The sequence below is a fragment of the Dendrobates tinctorius genome, unplaced genomic scaffold (genome assembly GCF_039654945.1).
Source record: "Dendrobates tinctorius isolate UK_male_01 unplaced genomic scaffold, ASM3965494v1 ptg000152l, whole genome shotgun sequence".
Taxonomy (NCBI): domain Eukaryota; kingdom Metazoa; phylum Chordata; class Amphibia; order Anura; family Dendrobatidae; genus Dendrobates; species Dendrobates tinctorius.
This window is the reverse complement of record NW_027361819.1, coordinates 3,503,981-3,516,314: the sequence shown is the minus strand read 5'-3', so window position 1 is coordinate 3,516,314 and position 12,334 is coordinate 3,503,981. Positions and strand designations below refer to the sequence as shown.

General features: G+C 46.4%; 1 protein-coding gene across 1 annotated transcript in view; it reads right to left on the bottom strand.

Annotated features, from left to right (window-relative positions):
- Positions 1-5,368: 5,368 nt before the first annotated feature.
- SEZ6L2 (seizure related 6 homolog like 2) overlaps positions 5,369-12,334 on the bottom strand; it is a 70,636-nt gene continuing 63,670 nt past the window's right edge. The window contains exons 10-18 of the mRNA XM_073547410.1: positions 11,087-11,225; positions 8,965-9,161; positions 8,479-8,673; positions 8,204-8,395; positions 7,009-7,200; positions 6,893-6,931; positions 6,560-6,677; positions 6,152-6,254; positions 5,369-5,935 (exon numbers count right to left, since the gene is read on the bottom strand). Coding sequence (XP_073403511.1) covers positions 5,906-5,935; positions 6,152-6,254; positions 6,560-6,677; positions 6,893-6,931; positions 7,009-7,200; positions 8,204-8,395; positions 8,479-8,673; positions 8,965-9,161; positions 11,087-11,225 — 1,205 coding nt within the window. The 3' untranslated portion in view covers positions 5,369-5,905. The remainder of the gene's footprint in view (positions 5,936-6,151; positions 6,255-6,559; positions 6,678-6,892; positions 6,932-7,008; positions 7,201-8,203; positions 8,396-8,478; positions 8,674-8,964; positions 9,162-11,086; positions 11,226-12,334) is intronic.

The window sequence follows — 12,334 nt, the reverse complement described above, 5'->3', positions numbered from 1 at the left end:
TGTTACTGGTTGTAATAACTGAAAAGGCGCAGGCGGTCACATCCATAAGTGCTACTTCATTCATCGTCATCCATTCCCCCATCATGATATTCACCATTGATTCCATGGTGCTGTACATGAGAAGGGGTTACATACAAATTACAGATATCACTTACAGTAAACTAACAATCACAGACTGATAGAGGGGAGAGAGGACCCTGCCCTTTCGGGCTTACATGCTCCCGGATGGTGGGGAAGGAGACAGTAGGTTGAGGGGTTGCAGCAGCTCCAGTGATGGTGAGGAGGCAGCGGGGTCATAGTAGGCTTTCCTGAAGAGATGGGTTTTCAGGTTCCTTCTGAAGGATCTGAATGTGGTGGAGACTTGGACGTGTTGGGGCAAAGAATTCCAGAGGATGGGGGATATTTTGGAGAAGTCTTGGAGATGATTGAGGAAAAATAATTGCAGAGGGAAGAAGTGGTGGAATAGTGAGGAGAGAGATTAGTCGGGCAGCAGAGTTGAGGATGAACTGGAGACATGCGAGCGTGTTGAAGGGGAGGCCACAGAGGAGGATGTTGCAGTAGTCGAGGAGGGAGATGATGAGGGCATGCACTATTATTTTAGTAGATTGAGGGTTGAGGAAAGGAGGAATTCTACAAATATTTTTGAGTTGGAGGTGGCGGTTTGAAGGACAGGACAGAGTCAAGTGTTACTCCGAGGCAGCGGATTTCCAGTACAGAGGAAATAGAGCTATTTATTGTAATAGATCTGATAGGGGAGTTAGGTGAGATGGAGGAAAGAGGAGTTCAAATTTATTCACATTGAGCTTGAGGAGGATATGGCTGATAGACACTCTGGGATTCTGGAGAGCAGAGAGGTGACGTCTGGGCCAGAGAGGTAGATCTGAGTATCATCAGCATAAAGGTGGTACTGGAATCCATGGGTCTTTGAGTTGCCCCAAGCCAAGGGGTATAGCTGGAGAAGGGGTCCTAGGACTGAGCCTTGGGGGACACAAAGAGAGGGGGTGGGATGAGGAGGTAGCGTGGGAGTAGGAAACGCTAAATGTGCGGTTGGAACGGTATGAGGAATCATAGAATGGTGGAGTTGGAGGGGACCTCCTGGGCAATCTGGTCCAACCCCCTGCTCAAAGCAGGATTTGCTAAATCATTCCAGACAGATCCAGGATAGGGCGAGGTCCTTGACGCCAAAGGAGGAGAGGATCTGTAGTAGGAGGTAGTGGTCAACTGTGGCAAAGGACAAGTCTAGAAGAAGTACAGAGTTTTGTCTGTTGGCTTTGGCTGTAAGTAGGGTGTTGGTAATTTTGGGCAGTGCAGTTTCAGTGTAATGGTGGGGATGGAGGCCAGATTTTAGGTTGTGAAAGTGAATTAAATGAGAAGTGGGAGGAAGGTTCAGCATGGATGAGCTACTCAAGGAGTTTGGAAGTAACGGTATGGGGCAATAGCTGGACACTATGGTTGAGTTGAGAGCTGGCTTTTTGAGGATTGTCATGATTAAGGCATGTTTGAAAGCAGAAGGGAAGGTACCAGAAGTTCGTGATAGGCTGAAGGGATGGGATAAGTGTGAGTTTGAGGTTGGGGAGGAGGTGGGATGGGGGTCAAGTGCACAAGTGGTGAGGTGTGATATGGAGAGGAGACAAGTCTTCAGTGATGTTGGAGAGGGAGCGTGTGGGGGAAGGGCATTGGTCTGCTATACAAAGAGGCAGTGGTGGTCGATCTCCTTTTTGAAGTGTGTGGCAAAGTCTTCGGCAGAGATGAGGGAGTTGAGTGTTGAATAACTGACTTGTCGCACAAGGAACGCCTGGCCATTGCCCTGCACTAGATCCCTAAGGTAATGTGATAGCACTTTTTCTTCTATCCTGCCTGAGTTCTATTCTCCCCACATGCACTGACACTTTACCAGGAGAAATCTCTCTGGCTACCACTATGCACTTGCGCCTTATATGTATGTAATCATGTGCATGGATTGGATTTACCCTCCTTCACAGTTGTGAATTGGTATGGCTAACAAAGCTGATAGTTTAATAGTAACACTCCCCATTGTTCTATGGATCTTACCTTATTGATTTATCATTGGTGATCCCTGTATTACCTGTACAATGACAGTATATACTGAGTTCCTGACCCGAGACCAGGGGCTCCTTCCCTGTCCCACCACTAGGGGGTGCCTTAACTCGACCTAATCCCTTGTATACTCCTGAAGGTGAAGAGGCCGGGGCCTCCACTCTTCTTTTCTCCTGAGCTAGCCCTCCATCTGTTCTCTTCCCCCACCCAGGAAAGAGGGTCGATACTGTGCACCACAGTACACCAACCTGACAAACAAGGGTTAACAGAAAACTCCAGGCATACAAAATATTCACTCACATATAACGGAGAAATGCTTTGGGGAGTGGAGGACGAGGGAAAAACCAAAGTAAGAGGAGGGAAGGGAATTGCCACACTTACAAACCAGGCAACAGTCACATAACTCCTCCAAAACTCCTCATATAAACACTTCTCCTAAGCCATGCAGCAAAACCTAGCCCTGACATGGGTTTGAATCAGGACCCAGATTATAAAGGGGATGAGAGTGTCTAACTGATCTCAGCTGAGAGCGCAGTCTCCCAGAGTTTCCAAAATGGTAGATTAACCCCTGTTCTGCCAAAAGAAATACCAATAAAAAGTGCATCTTCTCAGTTCAGGAGTAGGAGCAATCAGACTGCAGTATTCTGGCTCCTCTCTGTTGCAGTAACTCCATGACAGCTCCTGTGTATAATGTCACTGGTGGTGATTACTGTATTACCTGTACACTATATACAGAGATCTTGTGTATAATGTCACTGGTGATCACTGTATCATCCGTACACTGACACTATATACAGAGCTCATGTGTATAATGTCACCAGTGATCACTGTATTACCTGAATACTGACACTATACACAGAGCTTCGGTGTATAATGTCACTGGTGATCCATGTATTACCTATACATTATATGCAGAGCTCCTGTGTATAATGTCACAGGTGATCACTGTATTACCTGTACACTAACACTATATACAGAGCTCCTGTATACTGACACTATATACAGAGCTCCTGTGTATAATATCACTGGTGATCTCTGTATTACCTGTACACTATACACTATATACAGAGCTTCTGTGTACAATGTTACTGGTGATCCCTGTATTACCTGTACACTATATACAGAGCTCCTGTGTATAATTTCACTGGTGATCACTGTATTACCTGTACACTAACACTATATACAGAGCTCCTGTGTCTAATGTCACTGGTGATCACTGTATTATCTGTACACTATATACAGAGCTCCTGTGTATAATGTCACCGGTAATCACTGTATTACCTGTACACTATATACAGATCCCGTGTATAATGTCACTGTTCATCACTGTATTACCTGTACACTATATACAGAGCTCCTGTGTATAATGTCACTGGTGATCACTGTATTACCTGTACACTATACAGAGCTCCTGTTTATAATGTCACTGGTGATCACTGTTTTATCTGTACACTATATACAGAGCTCCTGTGTATAATGTCACCGGTAATCACTGTATTACCTGTACACTAGATACAGATCCTGTGTATAATGTCACTGGTCATGACTGTATTACCTGTACACTATATACAGAACTCTTGTGTATAATGTCACTGGTGATCACTGTATTACCTGTACACTGATACTATGTACAGAGCTCCTGGGTATTATATCACTGGTGATCACTGTATTACCTGTACACTGATACTATGTACAGAGCTCCTGGGTATTATATCACTGGTGATCACTGTATTACCTGTACACTGACACTATATACAAAGCTCCTGGGTATTATATCACTGGTGATCACTGTATTACCTGTACACTGACTCTATATACAGAGCTCCTGGGTATTATATCACTGGTGATCACTGTATTACCTGTACACTGACACTACATACAGAGCTCCTGGATATATCACTGGTGATCACTGTATTACCTGTACACTGACACTATATACAGAGCTCCTGGGTATTATATCACTGGTGATCACTGTATTACCTGTACACTCTATACAGAGCTCCTGTTTATAATGTCACTGGTGATCACTGTATTATCTGTACATTATATACAGAGCTCCTGTGTATAATGTCACCGGTAATCACTGTATTACCTGTACACTATATACAGATCCCGTGTATAATGTCACTGGTCATGACTGTATTACCTGTACACTATATACACTATATACAGAACTCCTGTGTATAATGTCACTGGTGATCACTGTATTACCTGTACACTGATACTATATACAGAGCTCCTGGGTATTATATCACTGGTGATCACTGTATTACCTGTACACTGACCCTATATACAGAGCTCCTGTGTATAATGTCACTGGTGATCACTGTATTATCTGTACACTGACACTATATACAGAGCTCCTGTGTATAATGTCACTGGAGATCACTATATTACCAGCACACTATACACTTTATACAGAGCTCCTGTGTATAATGTCACTGGTGATCCCTGTATACTGACACTATATACAGAGCTCCTGTGTATAATGTCACTGGTGATCACTGTATTATCTGTACACTGACACTATATACAGAGCTCCTGGGTATTATATCACTGGTGATCCCTGTATTACCTGTACACTATACACTATATACAGAGCTCCTGTGTATAATGTCACTGATGAGCTCTGTATTACCTGTACACTATATACAGAGCTCCTATGTGTAATGTCACCGGTGATCACTGTATTACCTATACACTTATATACAGAGCTCCTCTGTATAATCTCACTGCAACTTTCTACAAAAAAACCATACAATTTTATTTATTTTTTTTTTTTTTACAAATCTCGCTCTTTATTGCCTGAAAATAAAGCCAGTTTGAGAAGCGGAGCTGGAAGTGACACAGACAGCCAGCACGGAGGGAGATTTCAGCATTTCTCAATGCGCCGTGGCGGCCATGTTTGAATCTCCCGGACAAAGTGAACTTAAACTCATGAAGGAAAGAGAGACAGACAGAAGTTGTGATGGGCACTGGAGCCATCACTCTGATCCCCTCTGGAATGGTGGTTAGGTAATGGGGCAGGTGAACAAATCTGGACCCCTGGGTGCTGGAGTATTTAATGGCGACGTGAGCAGCTCCCGCTAGAGCACAGACATTGCAGTATTACTTTGGCACAAATGACATTTACAAGGGTGGGCGGTCACATCATGGGTTAATGAAAGATGACGGCGGGTGGGGGTGAAGGCACAGAGTTTTAAACAGACGAGTCATCTGACACTAATAATGAAGCGTTTCTGGGCGGCCATTTTCTTGGAGACCAAGAAGCAAAGTTTTTATAATTCAAATAAATCCCTGATTATATGTATTTTTTTTTTACATTTCTACATTTTTTTTTTTATTTTGTAAAAAGGGGCTCATTTAAAACAGGCACAAAATGATAATTACCCCGATGACCGCGGCCATTGAAAAAAAAAAAAATTAGAAATGAACATTTTTACAACCACAATAATTTAGCGGATGGAGATTAAGAAGCGCAACGTGACGGTACGATACAATATTAGATCTGGAAAGAAAGAAGATGGGCTATAATACAGGATTTCGCTAGCGTCCTGTCCATTACTGTGCTATTACGAGGGCCCGCCAGCAGTCATGGTCTTCCCCAAGATGGCGGCCCATGGGCGCAGTTCAGAGCCCCTTCCCTCCCTCCCCCCAGCCCTAAGTGTTTATAACTCTGTGGGAAATGGTGACATCACATGATGGACGGTCGATCGCAGGGTGAGGGGCTGTGCAGCTTGTGATTGCAATCTGGAAAGTAAGACCCTCGATCCGTGTAGAGTCGGATATATCCCTCCTTGTGTATACCCCCACCCGCCTATAGTCGTACCCACAACGAAACCCATCTTCAGATCGACACTTCATACTCCCGGGTATCCTGAAAGAGAAAGAGACGTCACTAGATTCAGGCGGAGGGCCGCTCATGGCTGACCACGAGCTGCAGCAGGCTCTTGAGGGTCAGTGGTAACGGTATTGGCGCCTGTGGGGTCTTACGGTAACAGCCTTACCCACCCACCATGTTTGCCACTCAGGAGCCTGGGAGAGCCAGGTGACTACTCCTAGCCCTGTGGTCATCCACTTTTTGCACACTTACCCCAGCCTCGTATAATGGGTTGTTAAAATCGGACTCCACAGTGATAGGGCTGTAGGAATGGGAGGCCGGGAAAGAAAATCCAAACAGGGACTTCCCTTGAAACCTGGGCCAGAACGAGATAGAGAGATCATGGTTAAGGGTTATATTGAACGATGAAGTGTCTTAAAGGGCAACTCCACCTAACGTGATCTTGTGCTTTAAGAAGAAACCACACCCCCTAATTAATTGTATTTGCATAAAATGTGTAAATAAATATTAGGCGGCATTTGTTTCTCCTATTCGTATATGGATGCACATTCGGAAAGTGACGTATTGTGTCCTCCCAAAAGGGGCAGGGCCGTGACTACTCATGGGATAGGACGGTTGTCACCGGCAGAAGAACGACTGAACACCAAACCCACCACTCACTTGGTGTAATAGATGTAGATCCCACCAATCAGCAGGATGACCAGGATGATCGGCAGGAAAATGGCCAGCGCAATGTTGCCGCCCTCCATCTGGTGGGAGGGGTCTGTCGTTTGGGCGACTAGAAGAGAAAGAAATGATGGTTATATATCTCGGAAAAGGGGGGCTCTTACTTATTTTGGATGTAGGGACCACCAACCTCATGAAGATGATGATGGGTAATGGTCGGGTGGTGATTGGCACAAGACATAAGCAAATGATTGGGGGGGTGACATTTATGGGGGTGACAGGATTAAGTGTGCGGGGAGGTCACGACAGACGGCGGCGTGTTCACACCTTCCAGCTTCCGGTCGTCCAGGAGCTCCTCGTATGCAACTAGAAGAGAGACGAGAGAGTCAGCGCTGAACGCAGGCGACGAGCAAACGGGGCAGCGGTGGGAAGACGGCACTCACTTTTGCAGAGAGGAGGTTGGTTCGTCCATTGGGATGGGTGCCCGGGAACACAGATAATGGTCACCTCACCGATCAGCTCGAAGCCCTCGTAGCAGAAGAAGCGGAGCGCCTCCCCGGCCTGGTAGTGGTGTTTATAGAGGGTCTGGTAGCCATTCTCCGGGACGCCGGGGTTTAGACACGGCTCATACTTCACTACAAAAATTTGAGGCAACGTGGTTATTCTCAGTCGGACAGAAGCGTATTCGTTGTGCCACACGTAACCACTAGAGGGCACCTGTGATGGGCACAGAGATGACTCTGGTCTCCTCCGATCGGGAGGACCCAGCCCATTATTAGGGCAGCGGCCCAGCTGCTGCATATGAGGGTGGCACCCGGGATTTATCAGCTATAAATACAAGTCTGAGCAACAAGTGATATGTACAGAGGATACCTGGGCATATGGATAGAAGCCTCCCCAGCGCCACCTCTGGTGATAGAAGCCTATGGACAAGGTAAATAATGCTTCCTGGTTCCTCGGGGACGGGATCTCCTCCTTGATTGATAGCTCTGGTGAGCTGTAGTATTAGTAGAACTATAAAGCTCAGCACACTCTCTGTATTCAGCTCTCAGTGGCTTGTCCTCACTCTTATCACTGGATTTTTAAGTTAGAAATATACAGGAGTTTGAACAAGCACAAAGCTACAGACAGTGAGAGCCCTGATTAGGAAAACTGCTCTGAAAGTTGCTGGTGATTATGTGAGATATATAACAGCAGCTTGTCAGGAGCTGAGAGGGAGGTGAGCAGATAACTACTGTATAGAAATCAATTGACTGGAGAAAGGAGGCTGGGATGTTAGGAGTTAACTCCTCCCTTGGAATGTAGCAACAGTGGTGGCCAAGCTCCTCGGAAACCAGCTGTACACTATGAAAGAAAAAAGCTCTCACAGCAGGAGAATGACAGCAGAGAGAAAAAGAAAGTCAATCGCAAACTTACTTATTTTCATCCTGTCTAACGAACTTAATCAGTTTCATGGCATGAGAATACCTGTTTACAGATGGCCGTCGAGGAGGCCGCGTCAGGTGATCGCTCTCAGCCAAGCAGGGGGGATGAGCAGCTCTGCATGTAGCGGGCGCGTACTTTTCGCCCCTTGATAATAGTATTGGGGGCAGGAGTATCCGCAGTAAGCAGCTCCATAGCTTTGTCTTTCTTACTTACAGACACATTTGGGGATCCTGTCGCTCCACTTGGGAGTTCCGGTGTCCCGGTTGTAACAGGTCAGGATTTCGCTTCCTTCCAACGTGTAGTCCTCATTGCAGGAATAATGGACGTGAGATCCAATGGGAAACCGAGGGTCGAAAGCCCTGCGGACGCCGTTTGCGATGTCCCCGGGGTCGGCGCAGTTTAAGACTATAAGAAGAATGATACTCGGTCATCACTGGGGCCCTGGATATTAGGGCCTCGTTCGGTGATTGGCGGGCTCCGTCACTCACTCTTTTCGCAGGTGGGAGGGGCATTGCTCCAGGACAGGTCCCACTGGCAGGTTAGTATGTCTGATCCGATGATGTCATACCCGGGTTCACACTGATAGGTCACCACTGTGCCACGGATCAGATCGGGGTGTGAGGACGTCTTCCACCCGGACTGGATTTCGGGTAAAGCCGAGCACGTGTCATTCCGTGGCACCTCTAGGGAGAAGAGGAAAGGTCTGGAACTATCTGTACGTCATGTGCTTGTAGAGCCACATCCAGACAGGATAGACGCTGAGAAGACAACAATCAGACCCCAGGAAGCAAAGAAAAGAACGAGGCACGAGGCATAAAGAACCTCACACTGGGACTAATTCCTACAACATGTGAAGCCTCCATTGGCCTTATGCTCCAGTCACATCCAGAGCTGCACTCACAGACGGAGTATGAGATGTGACAATACAGCAATGAATGGCGGACCGGGTGAGGGTGGTCATGGCCCATCTCTACCTTTGAAGTGTATGATGAATCCCTGGCTCAGGCTGAACACAGGGTCATTGGGGTCGGACTGGAACTGTAGGGTCACATCATTGGCGGAAGAGAAGAGGTTAAACCGCTGGTGAACACCCATGTACTGTCCCAGGACCCGCGCCGTGAGGTCATCACCATCATAGACCGTCAGGGCATCACTGCGACGGATGTTCAGTCTGCGCGGAACAAAGGACAGTGAGGTCAGCATGGCGGCCTGGGGTGTATGGATCCGACATGACAGCATGAAGGCGAAGAAGGGTCACAGCTGTATCGTGTGCTCACTATGTGCGTATAACGGTATTATGTGTATCATACAGACATGTATCTTGTGTATATCATGTGCTATGGTGTCTGCATTATGTGTGTACTATGTGTGCATATCATGTGTACATTACAGTGGGGACAGAAAGTATTCACACCCCTTTACATTTTTCACTCTTTGTTCCATTGCAGCCATTTGGTAAATTCTATAAAGTTCATTTTTCTCTCATTAATGTGCACTCTGCATCTCATCCTGACTGAAGAAATCAGAAATGTAGAAATTTTTGCAAATTTATTAAAAAAGAAAACCTGAAATCCCCCATGGTCATAAGTATTCAGCCCCTTTGCTCAGTATTGAGGAGATGCACCTTTTGAGCTAGTGCAGCCATGAGTCTTCTTGGGAATGACGCCACAAGTTTTCCACCCCTGGATTTGGGGATCCTCGGCCATTCTTCCTTGCAGATCCTCTCCGGTTCCGTCAGGTTGGATGGTGAGCGTTGGTGGACAGCCATTTTCGGGTCTCTCCAGAGATGCTCAGTTGGGTTTAGGTCAGAGCTCTGGCTGGGCCAGTCAGGAATGGTCACAGAGTTGTTCTGAAGCCACTCCTTTGTTATTTTAGCTGTGTGCTTAGGGTCATTGTCTTGTTGGAAGGTGAACCTTCGGCCAAGTCTGAGGTCCAGAGCTCTCTGGAAGAAGTTTTTATCCAGGATCTCTCTGTACTTGGCCACATTCATGTTTCCTTCAATTGCAACCAGTCATCCTGTCCCTGCAGCTGAAAAACACCCCCATAGCATGATGCTGCCTCCACCATGTTTCACTGTGGGGATTGTATTGGGCAGGTGATGAGCAGTGCCTGGTTTTCTCCACACATACCGCTTAGAATTATCACCAAAAAGTTCTATCTTCGTCTCATCAGACCAGAGAATCTTATTTCTCATAGTCTGGGAGTCCTTCATGTGATTTTTAGCAAACTCTATGCGGGCTTTCATATGTCTGACACTGAGGAGAGGCTTCCGTTGGGCCACTCTGCCATAAAAGCCCGATTGGTGGAAGGCTGCAGTGATAGTTGACTTTGAGGAACTTTCCCCCATCTCCCTACTGCATCTGTGGAGCTCAGCCACAGTGATCTTGAGATTCTTCTTTACCTCTCTCACAAAGGCTCTTCTCCCACGATTGCTCAGTTTGGCTGGACGGCCAGGTCTAGGAAGACTTCTGGTGGTCCCAAACGTCTTCCATTTAAGAATTATAGAGGCCACTGTGCTCTTAGGAACCTTGAGTAGAGCAGAAATTCTTTTGTAACCTTGGCCAGATCTGTGCCTTGCCACAATTCTGTCTCTGAGCTCCTTGGCCAGTTCCTTTGACCTCATGATTCTCATTTGGTCTGACATGCACTGTGAGCTGTGAGGTCTTATATAGACAGGTGTGCGCCTTTACAAATCAAGTCCTATGAGTTTAATTAAACACAGCTGGACTCCAATGAAGGAGTAGAACCATCTCAAGGAGGATCACAAGGAATGGACAGCATGGGACTTACATATGAGTGTCTGAGCAAAGGGTCTGAATACTTATGTCCATGGGATATTTCAGTTTTTCTTTTTTAAAAAATGTGCAAAAATTCCTACATTTCTGTTTTTTTTCAGTCAAGATGGGGTGCAGAGTGCACAATAATGGGAAAAAAATGAACTTTTTTTGAATTTACCAAATGGCTGCAATGAAACAAAGAATGAAAAATGTAAAGGGGTCTGAATACTTTCCGTACCCACTGTATGTGTGTATGGCGTGTGCATTATGTGTGTGTATGGTGTGCATTATGTCTATCTTGTGACTTCAGACTCCTCACATTTCTATCTCCAGCAGCACCCGCCGGTCCTCCTGCACATGGATCCCCCATACACAGTCCTGGCCCTTTGCATAATTCTGGGGCCAATCAGGAGACAGGATCACCCCGGCTGGTTCAGAGATTTCTCCTCCACACAGCGCTGATAGACAGAAGAGAGGAGATTCCACAATGTGGTCCATTATATATATTGTAACATTGTATACATTGTATCAGTAAAGCAGGAAAGGACAATGATACACTAAGGCTGGGTTCACACGTAGCGGAACTCTCGCGGAAATTACTGCGAGAGTTCCGGAATTCCATTCCGTGGGAAAATCGCATTTTAAATTCCCGCAATTTTCCCGCGGAAAAACTAGCATTTTGCAAGCGTAATTAGCTTGCAAAATGCTAGCGTTTTCCAAGCGATCAGTAGCATCGCTTGGAGAACTGATTGACAGGTTGGTCATACTCGTCAAACATAGTGTTTGACAAGTGTGACCAGCTTTTTAGTACTGAGGCCGCCTATGCAGCATCAGTAGTAAAAGATAAAATATAAAAAAAAATAAAAAATGGTGTTATTCTTACCTTCCGACATCCCGCGCAGCGTTCCCGCCTCTTTCCACGCTCCCGTTCCCAGTACTTCTTTGAGAAAATGCCCGCGATGACGTCTGTTCTCGCGGGATCGCGACGTCTCGCGGTAATTCGCGATGACGTCGCGCGAATGACCGCGAGACTTCGCGATCCCGCGAGAACAGACGTCATCGCGGGCATTTTCTCAAAGAAGTACTGGGAACGGGAGCGTGGAAAGAGGCGGGAAGTGTTATGAATGAGTCACCGTAGGAGGCAAAAACAGAAATACTAGCTAAGTCCAGAAAACCAGAGAAGTTGGCAGCTATCGGATTGCAGACCCCTGAACCTAACAACAACAACTAGCAGTAGCCGTGGGGGGTTCCTACGGTGCCCTAGACCCCTCGATCACAGCCGGAGAACTACATAGCCTAAAGACAGAAAGGGAAATCTAAACTGCCCCAGAGCAGACCCCAAAGCAATAGGCAGCCCCCAACATATAATGACGGTGAAGCAAGATGAAAAAACACTCACACAGATAGAAAGATAGGCTGAGCAAATGATGGGGCCCAAGCTAACTAAATAGGACAGAATAGAAAAGCTGCTGTCTGCAATCCGCCAAAACCCTCTCAAAAACAAGAGCCAACAGACTGATAGGGAAAAAAGCCCTGAAGACGCTAGGCTTCAAAAAGACTATATCAG